This window comes from Megascapheus bottae, chromosome 14, assembly GCF_031878675.1.
Source record: "Megascapheus bottae isolate mThoBot1 chromosome 14, mThoBot2.hap1, whole genome shotgun sequence".
Taxonomy (NCBI): Eukaryota; Metazoa; Chordata; class Mammalia; order Rodentia; family Geomyidae; genus Megascapheus; species Megascapheus bottae.
Window position 1 is genome coordinate 31,160,956 of NC_143522.1, and position 24,030 is coordinate 31,184,985.

Consider the following 24,030-nt stretch of genomic DNA (forward strand, 5'->3'; position numbering starts at 1 on the left):
GGCCCCGCGAGTGCGCAGTGGAGATTGCGGGCCGCGCGTGCGCAGAGGGGGCGGGGCCGGCCGAGAGCGCCGCCGAGATTGCGGGCCGCGCGTGCGCAGCGGCGCCAGGGCGGGGCGCGCGGGCCGGGCCGGGGGTCCTCGCCTTCGGGCGTGGGAGCCGGGCGCTGGCCTCCCCCGGGCGTCCGCACTCCCCGGGCGGCGCGGCCGAGACGGCTCCGCGGAGAGGACGGGGCCGCGCGGGCCGGGCCCTCGCCGGGCTTCCGGAGGCGGAGATCTGAGCATCGTGGGCCGGGGCTCCGGGGGAAGGGCCGGGTCCCTCGACCGTCGACCACGGAAAGCCAAAAAGACCTCCGGGATCGCCTCTTAGTCTCGTTCTAGAACCGGAGGCGGGAAAGCGCGCTGTCGGGTTAGTAAACAGGGTAGATGACTGGGATTCCTGACGTTGACGGCCGAGAAAGCAAGACGGTGAGAAAAGAATCCGAAGGGTGAGCACTCCGCCAGTGAGCCGTGGGACCCCTTCTTTTTCTTTTTTTTTTATTTGTTCCAGTCCTGGGCTTGAGCTCAGGGCCTGAGCACTGTCCTTGGACTTTCTCAAGGCTAGAGCTCTACCACTGGAGCCTCAGCACCACCTCTGGGTTTTTTTCTATGTGTGTGGTACCGAGGAATCGAACCCCCATCTTCAGGCATGCTAGGCAAGCACTTTAACCACTAGGCCAGACCCCCCCCCCTCGCCCCTCTGTGGGATAATTTCAAGAGACAAACAATATGTGAGTAAATGGGATCCTGAAAGAGAAGAGCAAGTAAGTGGGAAAGGATAAAAACATTTTTGAGGGGGCCAGGAGTGTGTCCTAGTGGTAGAGTGCTTTCCTAGCATGCATAAAGCCCAGAGTTCCATTCCACAGTACCACCTACACAGGAAAAGCTGGAAGCGTTGCTGTGGCTCAGGGGGTAGAGTGCTTGCCTTGAGAGAGCTCAGGGACAGTGCCCAGGCTCTGAGTTCAAGCCCAGGACCAGCACAAAAAATAAATAAAATTTAAAAAGAAACACAGACATGAAAGTCAGTCTAGCTGATGTTTTCAGACTGGGGCATCACAGAGCAAATATGGTGCGCCAGAGCTGCGAGTTTGGCCTAGTGGTAGAGTGCTTGCCTAGCATGCATGAAGACCAGAATTCAATTCCTCGGTACCACATAGCATAGAAAAAAGCCAGAAATGCTGTGGCTCAAGTGGTAGAGCTCTACCCTTGAAAAAGCCCAAGGACAGTGCTCAGGCCCTGAGTTCAAGCCAGAACTGACCCAGAAGCCCCCTGTGATTTTGAAAGCATGAGGTCCCTGCAGAAATGCTCTGTTCACAAATCCTGCCAAAAGAAATACCCTGTAGCCCCTGTTCCCAGCTAGGGCTTAGGAACAAGTCCACTTCTTCCACTAGCAACCATTCTCCATTTCAAAGGCACCTGCTGGCTTACCGTTGGAGTCTAGTAGAAGCTGGTGGTGGATACCAAGAAACTAAGTACCCTAAGCTGTCCATCTGTCCATCAAAAAATAGATGTTATCAACGGTATCATAAAAGCAAGTCTGTACAGCAGCATTCCATTGTAAAATGAGCCTGGAACCGTAAACATCCCAAGTCAGCCACACCTCCAGTAGGTGCCTGCCCACCTTCCTTCTTTTGCTCTGGGTTCCCCTCAAAATTGGTGGTCACAAAGAATGCTCATTGAACAAATCAGAGAAGTTCACCCAAAATAAGAAATATGATATGTAAAGTCCAGGCATTTGCTCCTACTGTTTTACAAACTATAGTGTTTTTGTTTGTGGTAAGGGGATTTGAACTGAGGGTATGGTGTCACATTTACTGAGAAAGAGGCATTTTTTGTGGGGGGGGGGTGGCATGTCATAGGGCTTGAACTCAGCCTGGGCGCTGTCCCTGAGCTCTTCAGTTCAAGGCTACCACCCTACTCCTGGGCCTGGGCATTGTCTCTGAGCTCTTAAGCTCACCTACCCTTGAGCCAAGCCCCACTTCCTATTTTCTAGAGGTTAATTGGAGATAAGGAGTCTTGGGTCCTTTTGTGCCTGGTCTGGCTTTGAACCTTGATCGTCAGATCTCAGCCACCTGAGTAGCTAGGATTACAGATGTGGGCCACCACGCCAGCTGAAAGAGGCTTTCTTTACTCAAGTGGATAAGATGCCCCCATTCTGAAGGCATCAGCTGGTCTGTTTTCTCTCCCACCTCAGCATGTGACCCAAGGACCCAGGTCCCTTGGCACAGACAACCAAAGAGACAGGAATGGGATAGGGGACCCATGCCTAACCCCCTCACCCAGGCCCATGACTGAGAACACCGTCAGCCTAAGGCCTCATGCTGAGCGAAGCTGACCCACTCCCAGGCCCTGACAGGTGGGAAGGGTGGATTTTCCCCTCTATTTCCCACACAGCCTTGCCTTTCCAACCAAGTGAATCCTATCAGCCTGGATAATGCTTCCTTTATCTATCGCCATAGCAACTCGAACACCGTTGCTGGGACTGGGACTGGTGTTTTATGGAAGTGGAAGCATGGCAGAGAGTTCCTGTCCAGGAAACTCCCTAACTTCCCATCAGCGCCATCCTACGGGGTGGTGCCATCTCCCTGGAGCCCTGGCACTGGAGGGGCCTCCCACTTCACACCAATGAACACGGGAATTTCAGTCTCCTTCCTGTAACCTTGGGATAGTGTCCAAGAAAGGAATGCTTCCCTGAGGAAATATGCCAGGTTCTCCGGATTGCAGGCATAGAGCAAGGCTGCCCCCGCACCCGCTTGTAAGCTGATAAGAGGTCAGGTGTGGTACCACAGCATGCAACACTCAGTCCCAGCACCCAAGGAGAACAAGACTGGGTTCAGGAGGCTGCCTTAGATGTGGGCCTGTGAGCTACGTCTTACCTCCTCCGGCCCAGGTTTTCTAACTGCGCCACTGTATCCTGAGGCCCCCACAGACCTGGTGACTTGATCATTGAGCATTGGTAGCCTGAGAGGTGAGACCCAAGATGGCCATGTAGAACGACAGGCAGACTCCAGTACGACATCCCACCTGAGCTCCAAGTAGCCACTGAACAAAAGCAGAGGCCCAGGCTCCTCTCCAGAAGGTGGGGAGGGAAGGAGGCTGAACCAGCGGGCCCAGGGCAGGAGTGTGGGCAGCAGTCTGGCCTTGCCACCTGCTGTGACCCTGGCTGTGGTTCTGAGGTTTCCTGCTGCCACCCTCTGCAGACCGCAGCCTTCCTGGAGATGTTTGTCCTCCCCGGGGTCAATGCCAAAGCTGGCCATGTGAGGACCTTGAAGGTCATGGGTGCAGGCTCAGATACAAGCAGGGTATCTGCAGAGCACTGGGTGTCAGGCTGAGAGATGGGGTGCTCCCCTCCTCTCCTCCCCTTCTGCCCCCTTCTCTTCTGCACTCAGCAGTGCCCTGGTGAGGGGAGCAGAGACACAAGTAGTGAAGGCTGGCCTGGCATCAGTGGCTCACACTGCAATCCCGCTACTCAGGGAGGAGGCTGAGATTTGAGGGTTGTGGTTAGAAGCCAGCAGGCGGGGCAGGAAAGATGATGACACTCTTATCTCCAATCAATTACTAAAACAGCCGGAGGTGTTGTGCGGCAAGAGGAAGGAAGGGAATCCCCGGCTACAGCCTGCGAGGCTATCAGAGCACAGGCGTCCCCTGCTGTCACTGGCAGTACAGCCCTCGCAGAGCCGCAGAAGACACTGTGACAACAGAAGAGCAGAGGGAGGTGGCCTGCACAGCCTTGCAAGCCTGGGCGCTGCTGCCAGGCTCTCCTCCTATCTTCAGGCACTTCTTTCATGGTTGATCAGGGAAGTTCACCACCTCTCAACCTGGGTCAGACTACACCTGGGCCCCCACTGCCTGAGGATGAAAGGGGCCTCACAGGCCTCGGCTGTACCCTCCCCTTCTTGATCTAGGGACTCTAGACTCCAGCACTTGGGTGAGGCAGGAGGAGGGGGGAAGAAGGGGGAGGGGGTGGGTCACCACAAGACCATGATTACCAGTGAGGGCAGCTGGCACTTTAGCGCCCTATGCTCCGCCCTGACTCCAGCTGGCGCGCCCCTGAAGAGGCAGGGCAGAAATCGTCCTTGCTGAATAAAATGCAAAGCACGGAAGCCTAAGCGCTTCAGCGCAGCTGGCGAGCAGCAGGGCCCTGCATTATCCTGCTCTTGTACAGAGCAGACACTTCTTGTTCGAAGCCAGGCAGAGGTCCACATCACTGGGAAGAAAGACTGAGTCTACAAAAGCACTCCCTCCGGGACCTCCCAGACTCCATCCCGTCCTCCCAGCCTCGCTCTTGCCTGCACACAGCTTTGTTCCCCGACACTGTGCAGATAAGGAAACAAGGCTCAGAGTAGGCCAGAGACCTGCTTAGAGGCACGGAGCAAGTTGAGAGAGGAGCAAGGAGTAAGTCTGTATGGCTGGCATAAGCCAGGGCATCACCATGAGAACCTCAAATGTCCTACAGGATGAGGCCTGGGGTACAGACAGACGCCTCGGGGATAAAGACACTCCTGTCCTCTGGCCCCTTTTGGCCTGTACTTCTCCATGTGTGGTCTCCAGATGGGGCTGGCAGCAGACCCGGGAACATGTTAGAAATGCACCCTAGAGCAGGGCCGTGGTAACTCATACCCGTAGTCCCAGCTGGTTGAGAGGCTAAGAATGGGAGGATTGAGGTTTGAGGCCAGCCCAGGCATAAAACGTTCACAAGATCTCTCAGTAAGTAGGCTCAGTGGTGGTGAGCCCTGTCACCCGAGCCACAACTAGAAGCCTAAACAGGAAGTTTGTAGCTCAAGTACTTGCCTGAGCAAGAAGCCAGATCCTATCTCAAAGACAGCCAAGGGCCAGGGGTTAGGCCTAGTCGTAGAGTGCTTGCCTAGCATGCATGAAGACCCAGGTTCAATTCCCTGGTACCACATACATAGAAAAAGCTAGAAGTGGTGCTATGGCTCGAGTGGTAGAGTGCTAGGCCTTGAGAAAGCCCAAAGACAGTGCTCAGGCCCTGAGTTCAAGCCCCAGGACTGGCAAAAAAAAAAAGTATTAAAGGCAAAACAAGACTAGGGCATGGTTTAGGAGAATGTAACAAGTGCAAGGCTCTGAGTTCAAACACCAGTCCTGTCAAAAGAAAGAAGGAAAAAGGAAGAGAAATTACCCCAGAGCAGGACATGGAATCTCCCTGGACTCCCAGCTCTGAGGGAGCGGAGCAGGTGTTCCAGTCAGCTTAGGTAAATTAGGAGCGTGTTTGAATAGTATTTAAGGGTTGGGGATACAGCTGAGTCGGGCACCTGTCTAAGATTCAAGACCCAGAGTTCAACACTTAGTTCAGGAAGGAAAGAGAGGAAGCAGCGCTGTGGCTCAAGTGGTAGAGCACTAGCTTTCAGCTGAAGGGCTCAGGGAGAGCACCCAGGCCCAGAGGTGAAGCCTCACAACCAACTAAAAAAAAGGAGAGAGGGAAAAAGAAGGATGGAGGAAAGGTAGGAAGGAAAAGGGAACTGAGGAAGAAGGAGGGAGGGAGGGGGACATACTGTACACCTCTCATCTGGAACCCCAGGTGACAGGCAGGTGAGGGGATGCAGGATCAGAACCACACTTCCACCTCTGGAGTCACAGAGGCTCCGGGCTCTGCTGTGGACCTGCAAGCACACAGCTTCCTCCTGTTCCCCATTTAGTTTTGCACTACTGGGTCAAAATACCTGAGATCACTTAAAAGATTTTTGTTTAGTTATTTATTTTTGGCTCATGGTGTTGGAAATCTCAGGGTCCTGAAGTGGCATAGTCATGGCAGAAGTACATGCCAGGAAGCAGAGAGAGCAACAGGAAGAGGCCAAGGGGCTAAGAAGCCTTCGAGGCTGAGCCCCCAACCACCTGACTTCCTCCCAATAGGCCACGCCCCAACTACCTGACTTCCTCCCGATAGGCCACGCCCCCAACCACCTGACTTCCTCCCGATAGGCCACGCCCCCAACCACCTGACTTCCTCCTGATAGGCCCCATCTCCTAAAGGCTCCACCCCCACCCCCAGTGATACCTGGAGCTGGGGACGAGGCAGGATGCTCAAGACGCATAGAGCAGTGCTGGTCTCTTCTCCCTCCTGCCCCCATTCTCAGGTGAGAATGGAGGATGTGGAGTCCTGGGAACTCCACTGTGCACCCCCAGCCAGGAGAGGATTGCACACCCACAAGCAGTGCCCACTCACCGGTGCTGTAAGAGTCCTCATCTCACCAGCCCGAGATGAATTGAGGGGCGCAGTGGACTCGCCCTAGCCCACATCTCTCACCCCCTCCTCTGGTGCTCAAAGGAGACCTCTTCACTCTCCAGCTGAGGGGAAGTGGGGTCCGGGGAGCCAGGCTATGCCTGTCACCTGGCCACCCTGTCCCCAGACACCTCTGCCCTCCCAGGCCTCCACCCGAGGGTGGAGGCAGCATGGTAGAGCCTGGTGTGCCAGTGCGCGCTGGCTAGTGGATCCCGAGGGTTGTCAGGAAGAAGTGCTGGCCTGGGTCCTGGATGGCCTTCCAGGTGGAGGATGGGGAGACTGAGGCCGCTGGGCTGTGTGCAGGCCCAGGTCGGGGGCACTCAAGCCATCAAGCTGTGGGCCTTGGTTCTGTGACTGCTCCTGGGCATAGAGTCTGGGAAAGGACAGGAGATGGCAAAGCAGCTGGCCCCCAAAACTGACCTGTCCCACCCACTGGCAAGGCTGTACGCTCCATCTGTCCAGCTCCCATCAGTGGTCCACACCTACAGGAAATAGAGATAGCAAGACACGTGAAAGCTATTGCCTCTTCCCACACCCCCAGAGTCCAGGGTGTTTCATCCTGGGATGTCCACCAGAGGGAGACAAGAGCAAACCTACCTGGCTTAGGGCCAGCCTTCCACCTTGCACCTTCCACTCAAGCTTTGTCAGGGGTGTCTGTGCATGTACGGAGAGCAACTGCTGGAAAGCAGTGACTCCCATCACGTCAGCCAGAGGACCTCACACGTGCTTAGCTCTGACCCTTCTCTCAGTCCACTCCATCCTCGACTGCCTCTACTGGAACCGGCAGGCCCCGATAGAGCACAGCAAAGATGAGAGATAAATAGCTCCTGTTTTTAGTTCTACCTGTTCTGTGGAGACAGAAACACAGAATCTGAGGAAAGAGCGAAGATGGGAGCTGTGGGCTCTGGTCCTGTCTTTACAGACTGTCCCTTTCCCAGCCTCCCAGGTACACCTCCAGACCTGTACTTCCAGCCTTTATTAGCAGCAGCGCCAGGAGCTCAAGGCCCTTATCAGCCAACACCTCAGATGACAACTACCACCTAAGGTGACAGCTAGCACCCACAGTAACAATTCCAGCCTGGGTGGCAAGGAGGAGGGGGAGAGGCCTTTGAGGAGAGTGGAAGGGAGAGTCATCTGCACAGACTCTTAGCTGCAGCCACTGTGGCCCAGGTGCAAGGCAGGCGCTCCACTAGGCATCCATCTGTGACCCTAAGTTGGGCCCTTGTCTGGCTCCTGGGCTCTGGAGAGGAGACATCTGTGGGGGGCGGGGAGGGGCTTCTAAGGCTTTAACAAGCTGGCTTTCCTGCCCAAAAGCCCTCCCAGAATTCTTGGTTGTCCCCACATCAGAGAATGAATCCTCAACCCAGTATCCCCACCTTTCATGGCCTCTGTCCCCCACCTTCCTGCCTCACTTCAAGTTTGTTACACCTTACAGCTAGGCCTCCTATGCTGCGGTCATAGTGTCCAAACTAGGCCTCCGCTGTCTCTGTTGTGACCCCTTCAGTCCCCCTCCCAGGAGCTTGAGCAAAGTGATTCATCCATCCCACATGCAGGAGATGGAGACACCAAACTTTCCACACAATGGATATTTTTACTCAAATACCTGATGGCTCCTTGAATTTTCATCATCTTAGAATCTGGTATTGATAGTAATAACTTTACTGTTTGCATTAAATCATCACAACTAGTAAATGAATGCTTGGTTTATGAACGAGCAAAGGAGTGGTAAAGAAATGGATGGATGACAGAAATAAGTGATGGAGCTACAGAAGTGAGTGCTCGTGGGTGACGAGGAATGGCTCCAGTAATAAAAGTGCAGAGCTCTGAGTTTAAACATCAATACTGCCTGAGAGACAGAGACAGAGAGGACACCGAGAGAGCATCACAAAAGCATGATATAACCACACACCAGGGGCCCGTGCCTGTAACCCTACGATTCAGAAGGCTGAGGTGAGAGGATTGTGATGGGAAGCCAGCTCAGACTGAAAAGTCTGTGAGACTCTTCTCACCAATGAATCATTTAAAAAACCAAAAAAAAAAAAGCTGGAGAAGTAAAGCAGTGCTGTGGTTCCAAGTGGTACAGCACTAGCCGGAGCAGAGGAGCTCAGGGACAGCTCCTAGGCCCTAACTTGAAGCCCCAAGACCAACAACAACAATAAAAAGTTGGAAATGGTATTGAAGTGGTAGAGTGCTAGACTTGAGCAAAAGAAGCTCAGGGACAGCTCCCAGGTCCTGAATTCAAACCCCAGGGCAGGCCAAAAAAATATGAGAGATAGACGAATGTGTATATAATATCTGGAAACCTGGAGGATGGTGGAGCTAGATATAGAATGGATGGAAGATAGTAGATACATCTATGTAATGGTAGTTGGTTAATAGATAACATTCAGGAGATACGATGTAGACTAACAGAAGATGAATTGGATATGGACTCTGAATCAATGTATTGATGGTCCCTGAATGAACCTAGATACGCAATGGATTTCAGGTTCTAAGTAGTAGGTGGTGGCTGGATCGTAGCTGGAAGTGGAAAGTAGACAGTGGAATAAATCACGGAAGTGCGGCTGGATGGTGGGTGGTAGACAAATCATAAGTGGATGATTATGTCGGATCTAGCCACGGAGAATAGGTAACTAAGTGGTACAGACACAGGACTGATGGCTGGATCAGGCGTGAAGGACTTGTGGACATCAGAAGCTGGATGGCCTGTAAATGAGAAACAGATGGCAAGCAAACAAATGGTTGCTCACAAGTGAGATCATGAGTGGTGTATCATTATTCATAGACGGGCTGAGGGAAGATGGATGGTGGATGATGGGGTTGACTCGGAATGAGTACCGGTGTTTAGATGATAAAGGGATGGATAGGAAATCAAATAATGCATGGCTGCATCATGGGAAGTGAACATCTAAAAGATGAACGGTGGGTAGTAGGTAATAGAGAGATGGTGGCTGAGTGGAAGGTGGTGAGAGGTATTTGGCCAACAAATGGCTTAATGTTCAGAAGGAGAGATGACAACTAAATAAGCTGAAGGACAATGAATGAAGTGGGATGTTGAGTTGACAGTGGATAATGGCTGGGAGATAAGACATCAATAGTGAAAAGCTGGGCTGTGGGCTAGGGATGCCCACGGGTGTTTCTCTGCTCTGTCCTCAGCGCCTTGACCAGATGGCACTCAATGAATGTATCTATAATGGGTGAAGATGGATAGATGGCAGGTGATACTTGGATAGATTTGGATGAATAGGGAATTGTGGCTAGAACTGGATGGATGCATGGATGGATGGATGGATGAGTGAGTGGATGGATGGATGGATGGATGAGTGAGTGGATGGATGGATGGGTGGATGAGTGGGTGGATGGGTGGATGGATGAATGGGTGGATGAGTGGGTGGATGGATGGATGGATGCATGGATAGATGGGTGGATGGCTGGGTGGATGAGTGGCTGGGTGGATGGATGGATTGATGGATGGATGAGTGGGTGGATGGATGGATGGATGGATGGATAGATGGGTGGATGGATGGGTGGATGAGTGGCTGGGTGGGTGGATGGATGGATGGATGGATGAGTGGGTGGATGGATGGGTGGATGAGTGGGTGGATGGATGGGTGGGTGGATGGATGGATGGATGAACGGGCAGAGAACATTGTGAAATGGATGCTGAATGTATAGCTGTGAGGTAGATGGAGCTGAGGGATGGAGCTGGTTGGCACATGGCTGGCTGGTGGGTTGCAGTTCATAGGAATGTGAATACTTGATGACTGGTGACCCCACACAGTTGGACGTGCTGTGGCTTCGTGGAGGCTGGGGGAGAGCTCAGGGCGCACGGACGGCACGCGGGGTGGAGGGCGTGGAGGCTGGGGCGGAGCTCGGGGTGCACGTGGAGGCTGGGGCGGAGCTGGGGCGCACGGACAGCACGCGGGGTGTAGGGCGTGGAGGCTGGGGGAGAGCTCAGGGCACACGGACGGCACGCGGGGTGGAGGGCGTGGAGGCTGGGGCGGAGCTCAGGGCGCACGGAGGGCACGCGGGGTGGAGGGCGTGGAGGCTGGGGCGGAGCTCGGGGTGCACGTGGAGGCTGGGGCGGAGCTGGGGTGCACGGACGGAGAGGTGGGCGCGACAGGCAGAGCCGTAACGGTGGACACCCCTAAAACCCTGGGGTGGTTCCCGTGGCGGGCCTGACGCCGGAGCTGGACGGCTGCTCTCCGTCCCGCAGGCGGCGTGGCGGGTCGTGGCTGCGCGGCGGGACCGAGCGGGTGGAGGCTGGGCGGCGGGCGGAGGAGGGGGAGGGGGAGGAGGGGGAGGAGGGGGGGAGGCGGCTCCCGGGCGGCACTGCTGGGCGCCGGACGCCGGGCGCCGGGCGGGGCTCCACCTGGGCTGGCGGATCCTCACTGGACGCCCACACGGCCGCGGGGGAGGGCGGGGTGGGGGCGGGCGGGAGGGAGGGCGCGGGGCGGGAGCACCGCCGCGGAGCCCCAGCAAAGCCAGCGGCGAGCCGGGCTGCCGCCAGCGCAGTGAGTACAGAGGCGGCGGACCCCACCCCGCCGGCCCGGGCCCGGCCCCGGCCCCCGTCCCCCGTCCCTTGTCCCTCGTCCCCCGTCCCCCGTTCCCTGTCCCTGTCCCCCGTCCCCCTTCCCCTGTCCCCCTACCCCCTACCCCGTCCCTCGTCCCCCTACCCCGTCCCCTGTCCCCCGTCCGCCGACTCCCGTCTCCTGTCCCCCTTCCCCTGTCCCCCTTCCCCTGTCCCCCGTCCCCTGTCCCCCTACCCCGTCCCTCGTCCCCCTACCCCGTCCCCCGTCCCCCATCCCCTGTCCCTGTCCCCCGTCCCCCGTCCCTTGTCCCCGCCCCTGCGCCCGGCTGGCAGGACACGCGGGTGGGGTCCGTGCTTGTCGGGGCCCCGGCGGGGGGGGGTCAGCCCGGACCCCGCGGACCTGAGGGGGAGCGGCGCCACCTGTGCCCTCGCCGGCCTCCCGGGGCTCTGCACCCGGTGCCCGGCCGGGAGGTGCGTTCGGCCGTCTCCTCGGCTGGTCCCCGGCTCTGTCCCTCTACCCGGGCAGGAGGACCTAGTGAATCCCGGCCCGGCTCAGTGGAGGCAGAGCTGGAGCCTCCTGGGTGGGGTGGGGTGACCACTAGGGCCCAGCTCGGGCCCTGCACCCGAGCTGCCCTCCGCCAGGTCCCTCCCGGCAGCTGGCCTGGGCCGGGCAACCTCGCCCTCCAGAAGAGCATCTCCTCCCCACATCCCGCAGGCGCCCACCTGCCGGGCTGTGCTCTCCTTGGCCCCTCCCTCAGGACCCCTGCCCCGTGGCCTCCTACCCTGGCCAGCACTGCGGCTCAGCCAGACCGGTCCTCGCTTCTGACCAAGGCACCGACCCCAAACCCTTGGACCCTGGTGCCGTCCCTCACTGTCCCCTGCTCACTGGACTGCTGTGTCCTGGCCCATGCCATAGGCCTTGGCCGGCTGCCCTTCCCTCACCAAGCCTTTTTGGGTCCCAAGCCTGGGTGAGCCACTCACCTTCCTACGGTGGCCCTGGCCACTGGAGGCCACTGTCCAGTGCTGCCCGCTGGGGGTCCAGCAGGAAGCAGGAGGACGGAGGTGAGGCTGGAGCCACCGGGGCCAGGCCAGGAAGGGGTGATGGCACTTGGCTCATTGGTCTGATGAATTCCTGGATGGCCCTGGCCGGAGCAGACACCCCATTTCTTCCTCAGATAACCCTCTCAGCAGCAGCATGAGCTTGCCCCAGCCTGGCGGGCCAGAGCTGAATCCTGCCAAGAGTTCCCTGGGCCCAGCAGGAAAGGTGAGACTTGCTCCGGGTGGAGTGGGAGAACCCTGGCCTCCATGCCCAGGCTGTGACTTCAGGCATGCCTGCCCTTGCTGCTGGTGGAGTGGGAGAACCCTGGCCTCCATGCTCAGGCTGTGACTTCAGGCATGCCTGCCCTTGCTCCGGGTGGAGGTGGGAGAACCCTGGCCTCCATGTCCAGGCTGTGACTTCAGGCATGCCTGCCCTTGCTGCTGGTGGAGGTGGGAGAACCCTGGCCTCCATGCCCCGGCTGTGACTTCAGGCATGCCTGCCCTTGCTCCGGGTGGAGGTGGGAGAACCCTGGCCTCCATGTCCAGGCTGTGACTTCAGGCATGCCTGCCCTTGTTGCTGGTGGAGGTGGGAGAACCCTGGCCTCCATGCCCCGGCTGTGACTTCAGGCATGCCTGCCCTTGCTGCTGGTGGAGGTGGGAGAACCCTGGCCTCCATGCCCAGGCTGTGACTTCAGGCATGCCTGCCCTTGCTGCTGGTGGAGTGGGAGAACCCTGGCCTCCATGCCCAGGCTGTGACTTCAGGCATGCCTGCCCTTGCTCCGGGTGGAGGTGGGAGAACCCTGGCCTCCATGCCCAGGCTGTGACTTCAGGCATGCCTGCCCTTGCTGCTGGTGGAGTGGGAGAACCCTGGCCTCCATGCCCAGGCTGTGACTTCAGGCATGCCTGCCCTTGCTGCTGGCATTGTGTCCCCACCCAGGATTGCCACACACACCCCTTACCAATCACGCTTAGGCCTGGTGACGTGGGGGCTTTCTCCTACTCACAAGAGAAAACTTTGCTCTCTGCTCTATGGTGCAATGCCAGGGTCCTGACCCTAGTTTCTTTTTTTTTCCCCCCAGTCCTGCTACTTGAACTCAGGGCCTGACACTGTCCCTGAGCTATTTTTGCTCACAACTAGCACTCTGCTCTTTGAGCAACAGCACCACTTCTTGTATTCTGGTGGTTAATTGGCGATAAGAGTCTCACAGACTTTAGTGTCTGGGCTGGCTTTGAACTGGGATCCTCAGATCTCAGCCTCCTGAGTAGCTAGGAATACAGGCATGAGGCACTGGCGCCCAGCCCTAGTTCCAATTTTTAATGGGCAGGTTGATGCAGCAAATTATTCAAATCCTATCAGTGGTGGCTCATGATTATAAACCTAACTACTCAGGAACAAACCTGAGATCCGGAATATCATAGACTGAAACCAAAAGTCTGTGAGACTTTGTCTTGAAAATAACCAGCAAAGCAACCAGCAGCCTTGCCTAGTGGTAGAGGGCTTGCCTAGCATACACGAAGACCTAGGTTTGATTCCTTGGTACCACATTCACAGAAAAAAAGCCAGAAGTAGTGCTGTGGGTCAAGTGGTAGAGCGCTAACCTTGAGGAAGCCCAAGGAGAGTACCTAGGCCCTGAGTTCAAGCACCAGGACTGGCAAAAGAAAAAATGAAATAGCCAGCAAAAATCAAGGCTGAGCTGGGAGCTGGTGGCTCACTCATGCTTGTAATCCTAGCTACTCAAGGCTGAGGTCTAAGGGTTGCATTTTGAAGCCAGCCCACACAGAAAAGTCTGTGAGACTCTTATCTCCAATAACCTACGCAGAAGCAACCAGAAATGGTGCTGTGGCTCAAGTGGTACAGTGCTAGCCTTGTGCAAAAAGAAGCACAGGTACAAGCCCTGAGTTCAAGTCCCAGGACCAGAAAAAGATAAATCTGGAGGCATGGTTCAAGCTCACCAGCCAAGCAAGCAAGGTGAGTGAGCTTAAAGTCCTGAGTTCAAAGCTCCCTACAGCAAAAAAGAAAGTAGAAATTCAAGTTTGGATACCGAGGACATAGCTTGATAATCTTCGAAAGTTGAGCTGGGAGTGGAAGGCTAGCCTATGCCAGCATGCAGCCTGTGCCACCCTAACCGCAGTGGGCACACCGCAGGCAGTGCAGGGCCCCGCAAGGGAAATGCATGTGAGGAGAGAGCCAGAATGAGGAGGGAGACTGGTGTCAGCAGTGGAGTTTCTGCGCTGCTCCCACTCCCCAGTGGCCCAGCACGGAAGCTGTGCTCACACCTGGGGTAACCTCAAGAGAAAGTTCTCTGCAGTCTTTAGGGCACTCAGTCCCACTGGTCGTGTGCCTGCCCCTGATGGAAGCACATGTGCCCCTGAGAGAGGGCACACAGCCACCTGTCCTAGACGGAGGGTGGGGTGGCATGGAGATGGGGTTGTGGGGCGCTGAGGGTGGAGGCATGTGAGCTTTGACTGGGAGGTGGAGATGCTGAGGGCACCTGGAGGGCGTGTGGGCACTGAAAATGAGTGGAGAGCCAGCTCTGGTTGCCATGGTAATGTCTTGCCAGATCTGGCTGTGGAGGGAGCAAGCTAAGGGCCCAGCGGGAAGACCCCAGCAAGGGCTGCGCAGGACTCCAGGCACAGGGGCAGCTGGGGCATGCAGTGACTCCAGCGACCTTGGCTCCTCCATCCTGAGACTCTGAAATTGGCTTCTGAGAGCTGAACCGGGAGGGAGGGTCTGGGGTGCTCCCAGGAACAGCTGTGGCCCCAGGGCCTTGTCTCTGCTTTCCCAGTATGGGATAGGGGAGGGAAGAGCTGGAACCCTGTTGGAGATGAGTTGTCACCCCTGCCCTGGGGCTCCTGCAAAGGGTCCCCTTCTGGATAGGATACAGGGCAAGAGGGACAGGGAGCCAGGCCTGGCGGTGCCCAACCCCTGTCCACCCTCTCTCTCTCTGTAGGGCACCCGGGAGAAAGGCCCCAAGCTGGGCCCCAGGCTGCCCTCCATTGTGGTCGAGCCCACTGAGGCAGGTGCTGTGGAAAGTGGGGAGCTGCGTTGGCCCCCAGAATGCCTCGAGAGAGGAGCACCTCAGAGCCAGGCTGCTGCTGGTAAGTGCAGGCGGCCTCAGGGGGCCTCCGCCCCCAGAGCCCCCAGTTCCTGCCTCAGCTCCAGCCTTCCACAGGCTCACACCCACATGATCCGCCCTGGGTCACCCTTCCTGCTACCCTCCTCTTCTCCAGGTGGAAGGGGTGTGGGTGATGGGTGGGTGCTCCTCTCCCAGAGCCGGGCCTCATTTCCCCACCCTGCTTAGCACGGGTGTACCTAGCTCTGCCTTTTCATCACCCCGCCCAGGGTCTGCTAAAGGTTCACTGAGGCCTGCAGATCAGCCAGCTGAAGCCCTCACCAACATGGAGGCCTTGGTTTTTTGCAGCTCCCTCTCCAGGTCTACCAGAGCAACAGAGACTGTAGCAGAGAATGCTGGCAGCGGGTGTGCCAGCTCTGGGCATCAAACTCCCCTGGCCCAGTGACGTAGGCTATGGCAGGGCTCTGACCGCTGCAAGGACCCAAACCCAGGATGGGCAGGCTGGTGTGTCTTGTGGGCTGCCCGCAGAACTGCCCATCCTGCCAGGCCTGGCCAGGGACCAGCCAGGACCTCAGCCCTTGCCCTCCGCAGCCCAGGACTCCATCACACCCCACCTTGTTCCGTGGCTTGATGCAGAAATAAAGGCGCTTCCCAGTGCTGGTGCTGGTGGGAACTTCAAGGGCAACTTGGGCTCTGCCCGTGACCTTTTGGAGCCTTCCTGGGGCCCAAGCTGACCAGACCAAGGTGCCACCTGGGCCACCACTTGAGTGTTTGGTAAGCTGGGCAAGACCAGGGGACTTGGGTGGACTGAGCAAGGGCTTCGGCCTGTACTCTGCTGCCTCTGTCCAGGGACCCTCTCTCTACGCTGTGCCAACTACATCACCCAGGACCAGGCCAGCCTCCCTCCTCCAGCACCCTCATCTCCTAGGGCCTCCTAGGGGCCAAGGCTGGACAGGGAGGGTGACTTCTTCCCTGCTTCCCTCTTTACCCTGAGTTCAGCTGCACAGGATGGTGGCTGGGGTGGGGTGTTCTTTGTCAAAGTGTCATTTCAAGGATGAGGAAAGCCAGGTGTCCAAAGGTAGGCTGAGGCTACAAAGGGACACTGAGGGAAGGCCACCACCACCTGGCTACAAACCCTGTGTGTGGGGCTGAGAGGGAGGTACCTTCCTGCCCAAAGGGCGTGTCTCATCTCCTCAAGGGATCAACCCATAGGGTGTCATGGTGTGAGGGGACCCTGCTGCCTGGTGAGGGCTGATGGGGACCCAGGTCCACTCCCTCCCTCCAGCCTGGCTCCAGCCCTGGTCCAAACTGATCTGAAGAAGCTTGGGGCCCCCCAGGGGTGGGGTGTTCTCTGCCTCTTCCTGCAGTGAGGCCTAGGGAACAGGCAGCAAGGGAGCAGATCACACTCTGTGCTTCCTAATGGCCTAGCTAACTACCCCACCGAGATGAACCCCATACACAGGGCGGGGGGTGGGGTGGGGCGGGGGGGGGGGGGGAGGTGAGAAGTTCTCACGGAGCCTGCCACGGGCGGGGAGGGGGGGCTCATCTAAGATTCTGCCTGCCCTGCGCCCTTCGTGTGGGTCCTGGAGTCCAGTCAGCGGAGGAGTGAGAGGCTAGGCAGGGGTCGGGGGATGGCGTGCCACACCGAGTGTCGCCACCCCTGGAATTGGGGATGCAGGAGCCCAGCCGTGGGCGGAGGGCGACAGAGCCCCTCGCCCTCCGAGCGGGGATTACCGCCTGCCCCAGCTCCGGCCGTGCCCTCTCCACCTGTGTACTGAGGCGGCTCTGGGGCGGAGACGACCCATCCCAGGGCGCCGGGAACCCGCCGCGCCCGCCAGCTGGCGGCGGCCAACTGGACTCCACCCGCAGGCGTCGTCGGGAAGGGAACCGCGGGGGCGGGGCCAGATGCGACGCCCCGCCCCCGAGGCCCCGCCCCCGAGGCCCCGCCCCGAGCCCCCACGGCGGTGCTCGTCCCGCAGCGCCCCCTGGTGCCCGCCGGGGTCGCTGCGAAGAGCGGCGGCCACCGCCCCGCCCTCAGGTCACCCGAGCTTCTCCGAGGACCCGCCCCCGGAGGCCCCGCCCCCGGAGGCCCCGCCCCCGGAGGCCCCGCCCCGAGCCCCCACGGCGGTGCTCGTCCCGCAGCGCCCCCTGGTGCCCGCCGGCGTCGCTGCGAAGAGCGGCGGCCACCGCCCCGCCCTCAGGTCACCCGAGCTTCTCCCTGGCCGCGCCGCGCGCCACGCCCCGCAGCTGGCGCCCTCAGGCCGGGTGTGGCACGTGCGGCCTTTGGCCTCCATGGCCCACGTGGGTGACAGGCGCTGCCACCCACCCTGAGGACAGGTGCGCATCTGGCGAGGCCGCAGGCGCTCCATGGCACCGGGAGCTGGCGCTGGACTGGCGGGAGCTCCGCTGTGCCCCTTCCAGGGCCCTCTGCCTGCTCCCACCCTGCGCCCTGAGCCCCAGGCCCCTGGGAGCAGGCCGGGCTTTTCCCCAGGGGTCTCCGGGGGCGCTGGGGAAGCACGTCGCAGCCCTGTGCGGGGCGCGGCACAGGCCTCGGCGGCTCCGGCGACCCCACGCCCTGGACACTCAAGGACCTGGGCTGGGACCAAGGTGGTCCCTCCCGGAGGTCCCACTGTGCCTGTGGGGTCCTTGGCACCGTCATGGCCTGTTTGGCCGGTTCTGCGGCTCTGAGAAGGCCGCAGGCCTGGGCGTCACCTGTAGCACCTGCTGTCTTTAGATGTACTTAGGCCCCTAAGCTCTCATTTCTGATTGTTGGAGACAGGATGGGAGGCCAGTGGACAAAGCAGGGTGAACTGGAAGATGCTAAGTGGGCACTTTTTGACCTTGAACTAGGGACCTGGAGGGGTCCCAGGGCTCAGGGGTCAGAGTCGGGGCTGGCCAGAGAGATCTGGTGTTGGGATCCGACAAGGCCTGTCTGCAGATGGCAGTGGGTGCACCTTCCAGATCTGTACGGGATGAAGACTGTCACCCTGAATTTCATAGGTTGTTATCTGAGCCCCAAACCTCCAGACTATGACCCTATTTGGACCAAAGGTCTCTGAAGAGGTAATTAATTGAAAAGAAGCCTTTAAGGTGAGCCTTCATCCAATATAGAGAGCAGAAATTGGACACACACAGAGGGAAGCTCACCTAAGAGAACAGGGGACAGCTGCCTCTGGCACCGTGAGGCGAGCCCAGCCCTCAATCCACCCTGATCTCAGCTCCTTGACTCCAGACTTTGAGGCCCATCTGCTGCTCAGCTTCTGGCTGTGGTGTTCGTCAGATACCAACACAGCAGCACTTCCAGCCCCTGCCTGAACAGACAGGCCTGACTCTGTCCATGGGGCTCCCCCGAGTTTCTTTCCTGGGACGCTCACTCTGGAATCTCCCCATGAAGGGGTGGGGGCCGCCGCCTCTGGACCATTTCTGTGGCCCTCTCTGAATACCTCCAGTCTGACTGGCTGTAGGGGGCACAGAGCACCGGCTCCAGCCCACCTCCACACTTTCGCTGCTCCCCTGCCCAGAACACTGTTCTTCCTCACTCCAGTGTGGGTCCTGTCCATTCCTCTGGGCCTTCTCTCGCTTCCCGCTCCCAAAGTTCTCAGCAGCACGACACACCGTAGTTCACCCGTGCACAAGCGCACACACACACACACACACACACACACAGCGTTTCTGCTCGCTGGCTCTCAGCACTAGCTGGGTCTAGGGTTTGTAGGGATAAACCTGATGGACAGGGTCTAGGCCTGGGCACAGGGTCGGGGTGTCTACCAGTCAGTGCCTACGTTCTTTGGCCTCTGACCGCCGCGAGCCTGGCTGTCCTTAGCAGGCTGCCAGAGTTCAACCCCAGCTGTTTGGACAGGACCAGCTCTGTCCATTCCCGCTTCTCTGTGGCTCCTAACCCAGCCTCAGCAAAGCTCCAGAGTCTGGGAGGGAGCAAAGGTTGCAGCCATGGCCTCTGGAAGCGGCTAAAAGTGAAAGCAGGCCTGGGTCTGGGTGGAGGGCGGGGCGGCCTGGGGGGCCTGGGCGGAGCGCATGGCGAGCCTGGGAAGTCCCAGCTGTTTGTCGCTGGCTTGGGCTGCTCTGGAGGCCTCAATCCGGGCTGGATACCCCTGGGAAGGGTGGCTTCTCAAGGTCCCTTCTGCCTGGCCCCAGTATCTGCCCACTGCACAGGTATGTCCTGGAGCGGGGGGGGGGGGGGGGGGGGTGCTACAGGCAGAGTGTGCTGACACCATTCAAGTTCTGCTCCTGGTGTTCTGGGCCAAAGACTCTGGCTTGTAGCTGGGTCACAGCACACATACACTACCTGGACAGACACACATGCAGATAGCACAGATACACGTCCTGAGACATACTTAAACCCAGGCACAGACTCAAGGAGAGGACCACTCACTCATACACAGGGGAGACTGAGAACACAGGCAGGTGTGTAAAGCTAGTACACACAACCCAGTGGACAAATCTCTCTGTCTCTCTTACACACACACACACACCCTAGAGCCATTGAGCTACTTTCTTTGGAAAACATGTACTGGTCCTGCCTGAGAGCTGGGCCTATTGACTGCTGGGTGGGGACAGTGAGACCTTGGTCAAGGGACAGAGACACCCTAGAGTAGTCAGAGGAGAAGTTGTGCCCCCTAGGGGTACAAGAGGGGAGGCTCTGACTATGTCCTGGGACTTGTCAGGGAGGTGGAGCCACTTCTGAAGGTACTGGCTGAGGTCACTGCCCCTGAGAAGAGCGGTGTGCAGAGCTGCATGTTTCTGAGTGAGCCAGGGGCACAAGGACATGGGGAGCAAAGCTAGGGGGGCTGTGAGGGCAGGCCTTGAATGCCAAGATAAAGAGGAGGCTGTGTTTCCAGGGGTGAGGAGAGTTTGTGCTTTATGGCTGCTGAGAAGGAATTCTCTGAGTGTCTTTCCAGTTGGCTTTGCTGGCACAGAGCCGAGCTGCTTACTGCATTTGTAAAATCAGTACAGGAAACTTCCCAGATGCTTCTGCTAGCTCCATCATTGTCTCTTTTGTTCCATATAGTTTTTATTGTAATTAATAGAAGGGTTGCATTATATTCACCAGATAGAAGGTGCATTACTTCACAAACATTGATACTTTCTCATGTCTTGGTCCCCATTTCCCTCCCCCCACCCCTGCCCCTCATCTTGTTTCCCCCCTTCCCTATCCTATTTCAAATAACCAAATAAGCATATAAACAATGTATCAGATAACAAGGTGAAATACTGTAACAATATGAGATAACCAAGGGACAGCAAAAGAGATGAGAGATAACATAGTACATTAAGGACAACAATCACTTGTTATATGGCTTTTGTTTCTATATCCTGGAGTTCCTTTCATTTAGCATCATACTATATGGCCTTATGTGTCTAGGTTTTGCTCTATTGCAAATCTCTGCTAGTAGAGCCCAAGGTTTCTACTGATTATGACAAATGAGGGAAACCATTGAGCCTATGTTCCTTTGAGTCTGCTTACTTCACTTAATATGATTTTTTCTAAGTCTTTCCATTTCCTAACAAATGGGGCGATGTCATTCTTTCTGACAGCAGCATAGAATTCCATTATGTATAAATAACACATCTTGTTGATCCACTCATCAATTGAGGGGCATCTGGGTTGGTTCCACCTCTTTGCTATGGTAAATAGTGCTGCCATGAACATCATTGTGCTAGTGCCCTTGTTTCTGGACCATTGGGTAAATGCCAAGTAGTGGAATTGCTGGGTCATAGGGGAGCTCTATGTTTAGCCTTTTGAGGCACTGCCATACTGCTTTCCATAGTGGTTGAACGAGTTTGCACTCCCACCAACAGTGTAGTAGTGATCCCTCCTGGCCACATCCCCTCCAGCATCTGTTGTTATCAGATTTCTTGATCCTGGCCATTCTAACTGGAGTGAGGGGGAATCTTAGAGTTGTTTTGATTTGCATTTCTTTTATGGCCAGAGATGTCGAGCATTTCTTCATGTGTCTATAGGCCATTCTTTTTTTTTAGTTCTTTTTATTAAAGAGTTTATTGACATTGATTTTTATATCATATTTCAAATGACGTGTTTAACAAACAAATATTCAAGAAGGGAATCTCTATATACAATCACTGGCACTTAGACTTTAGAACATAATTAAAATTAGGCTGAGAATTTGACATTCTGTCTATAGAGTCATAGATTTTTATGTTTTATAGGCCATTCTTACTTCTTCTTCAGAGAAGACTCTCTTTAAGTCTTTGGCCCATCTTTTAATGGGATGGTTGTTTCTTTGGAGACAAGTTTTGGAGTGATTCAATGTTTTGTAGCTCCATCATTTTCTTTTTTTTTTTTTTTTTTTGCCAGTCCTGGGCTTGGCTCAGGGCCTGAGCACTGTCCTTGGACTTTCTCAAGGCTAGAGCTCTACCACTTGAGCCTCAGCACCACTTCCGGCTTTTTTCTATGTATGTGGTACCGAGGAATCGAACCCGGGTCTTCATGCATGCTAGGCAAGCACTTTAACCACTAGGCCAAACTCCCAGCCCAGCTCCATCATTTTCTATCTCAGCTTTTCTAAGCAGAGAATTAGACCACTAATGGATGATGACAGTTCTGTTTCTGCCAATATTTGTGGGTCTTATTTATTTTTCCTGCTATGTTTCTTAACTAGATCCTTCAGGCAAAGGTTCTGATCCTTGTTTTCAGAAGATTCCTAGCTTACAAAGAAGACTTTCAAGCCAAGTCTGAGTTTCAGTAGCCTAGCCGTCTCCCACTGTACGAGGACCCAGCACACAGGGACCAGGGCACAGGACAGTCACAGAGCTAACATCAAGGGCTGGGGGGAGGCAAGAGGGGCCTGGGATGCCCAGGGCAGAGCCAGCATATGGGGTGACCTACCTGCAACAGCTTTGAAGGGTGGTGCGGGGGTAGGTGGAGAGGAGGCTGAGCTGGGTCCTGAGAACTGAGACGAGGAGACTACAAGAGGGAAGCTCTAGGAATACACAGGCAAAGCAGGGCTGGACACAGAGGACTCAACAGTCCACAGCTGTCTTCTCAGTCACAAATGGGTTGCGTGTGCGTGGTTCCAAGCAATCATGTCTTCTGAGCCACTTTCCTGGCCCTGCTCTTGGCCCTGCAGGGGATGTGGTGGCCAGAGCTGTAGAGGGCTGGCCTCTGGGCCAGGTTCATGCAGGACCTTGGATCTCAGCTAGCACCAGGCCAGAGTCTGGGAGCAGCATGCCAGGACGTGGGGCTCATCTGGGCAATGAGAACAGAGAGCCAGAGCCAGAGAGAGGCCCCGTGGGAGTAGAGGGCAGGCCCAGCTACAGCCGGTGAGAGCCTGATGGTCAGTACATGAGTACCAGCACGGTGCTGGCCTGGCCAGCCTGGTGATGTGGGCACCCTTTATTCTGGGCTGGGAGATGGATGGCGCTCCCAGGCTGGGAGGAGGAAGTGACAAACTCTGTCAGGACTTCATGGAATGGGGATGCCCTTGGGTCCTGCAGGCCAGATCAGATGGGCCACAGGGAGAGGTAGCCTGAGGCAGAGCAGGTGGCTGCACTGCAAGAGAGAGAAGTATCCCAGGTGCTCCTCACAGGGGTGGAAGGGAAGGCTGCCATGCCTGGCCTGAGGCAGAGGGGTCATGTGGAGGGGCTCACAGCAAGGGAGTGACCCACCTGGACTGAGGGACATCAAGACTGGGGAGCTGGGGCTAGGAGTGTGGCCTAACATGCACAAAGCCCTGGGTTCGATTCCTCCATACCACATACACAGAAAAAGCTGGAAATGGCATTGTGGCACAAGTGGCAGAGCGCTAGCTTTGAGCAAACAGTGGCCAAGGACAGTGCTCAGGCCCTGAGTTCAAGCACCAGGACTGGCTAAAAAAAAAGAATGAATGAATGAATGAATGAATGAAAAAAAGATTGGGGATCCGCAGGGTCAAAGGTGGCACACACTCAAGGGCTATCCACGGCCTCCATGGCTCCTCAGCTCCATCTCCCTGGGGGAGGGTGGTCACTGGGTTGCCTCACAACCCAGGGACACAGGCCAGCCCTGCCCCAGGCCTGCGTGGCTCAGTCAGGACAGCGGCACGGCTCACAGGCTGCCTCTCTTCCCTGGGGTGGACAACGCCTGACGTGGCTATCCTGGGATCTACTCAGTGTCAGCAGGAGAATGGACGCCGAGCAGGTGTTTACTAAGTGTGCCCTCCCGCTGACGAGGCAGGCCGTGCCTGGTCCTCTTTGCCTTCTCCTTGTGCCAGGGATCCTGAAGCCGCTGGCGGGGGCACGGGCTATCTAGGCAGAAACCATCACATTTGAGCCCAGGGTGACAGTCCTCATGCCAGGCACTGAGAGTCCTAGGGGAGAAGAGGAGAGGCCAGTCAGACCTCCGGAAGGGGTGGGTCCCGTCGGAGTGGGCAGTGTCCCTGGACTCTGAGCCAGAGCAGACAGTGACCTGTGGCCAGGGTGGGGAAGATGAGGTTCCCATCAATCTCCCAGGCTCGCCTCCACTGCCAGTGACCCCTGCGGCCCAGGAAGGCTGTCCCACCAGGAAGGCGCGCTCCTGTCTCATTCACACAGGTGTCTGGCCCCTGCCCGGACCACTGGGCTGAGGGTCTCTCCTTCATTGTTCGAAGGCCAGCAGGTCCAACCCTTCTTTTGGTCTCTCCAAGACCAGAGTGAAGTCTGGCTAGCCCAACACCTACCCCATTCAGTGTCCTAGTTTATACAATGGGTGGAAGGAGGGGCCAGCTGGGGGAGGCTCCCTCCCCTTGCCCACCCCAGTGCAGCAAAGCCAGCGAAGCAAACAAGGAGACCCTGCTCAGGCTTAGGAGGAGATGGGCTGTGCCTGGCAGGGGCTGGCAGTGTAGTCCATGGCCTCGGACCCAGCACCTGGGGGAAGTGAGGGGAGAACCCAGCACCCAGTCACACATAGACCGGAGGCCCCGCCCACTGCCTTCCCTCCACGCTGTGTGGCCACGATAAGCAGAAGGGGGCCCAGGCCAGTGCTGTCACTGCAGCACCTCCCCCCCACCCCGAGGCCCCAGGGAAGAGAGTGACTCCCATGGGGGGGCTCTCTGAACCCCTCTTTGAGCAGAAATGTCCAGGCCTTATGTGGGTGTTCAGCGGATGGGCGGAAGGCC

The 24,030-nt window shown here is 57.1% G+C and overlaps 1 protein-coding gene across 1 annotated transcript; it reads left to right on the plus strand.

The window, feature by feature from the left end:
- Window positions 1–151: 151 nt before the first annotated feature.
- Lbhd2 (LBH domain containing 2) lies at window positions 152–15,593 on the plus strand. The gene is made up of 4 exons (XM_090345434.1): window positions 152–406; window positions 11,984–12,072; window positions 14,798–14,945; window positions 15,269–15,593. The coding sequence occupies exons 2-4, from the start codon at window positions 12,004–12,006 to the stop codon at window positions 15,304–15,306; spliced, it is 255 nt and encodes an 84-aa protein (XP_090201560.1). The 5' UTR covers window positions 152–406; window positions 11,984–12,003; the 3' UTR covers window positions 15,307–15,593.
- Window positions 15,594–24,030: the final 8,437 nt, after the last annotated feature.

Excerpts from the sequence above, each read along its gene's own strand:
- Lbhd2 (XM_090345434.1), top strand. The coding sequence starts at position 12,004 with ATGAGCTTGCCCCAGCCTGGCGGGCCAGAGCTGAATCCTGCCAAGAGT. Across the intron at positions 12,073-14,797 it reads CCCTGGGCCCAGCAGGAAAG|GGCACCCGGGAGAAAGGCCC; the intron begins GTGAGACTTGCT and ends CTCTCTCTGTAG. Across the intron at positions 14,946-15,268 it reads TCAGAGCCAGGCTGCTGCTG|CTCCCTCTCCAGGTCTACCA; the intron begins GTAAGTGCAGGC and ends GGTTTTTTGCAG.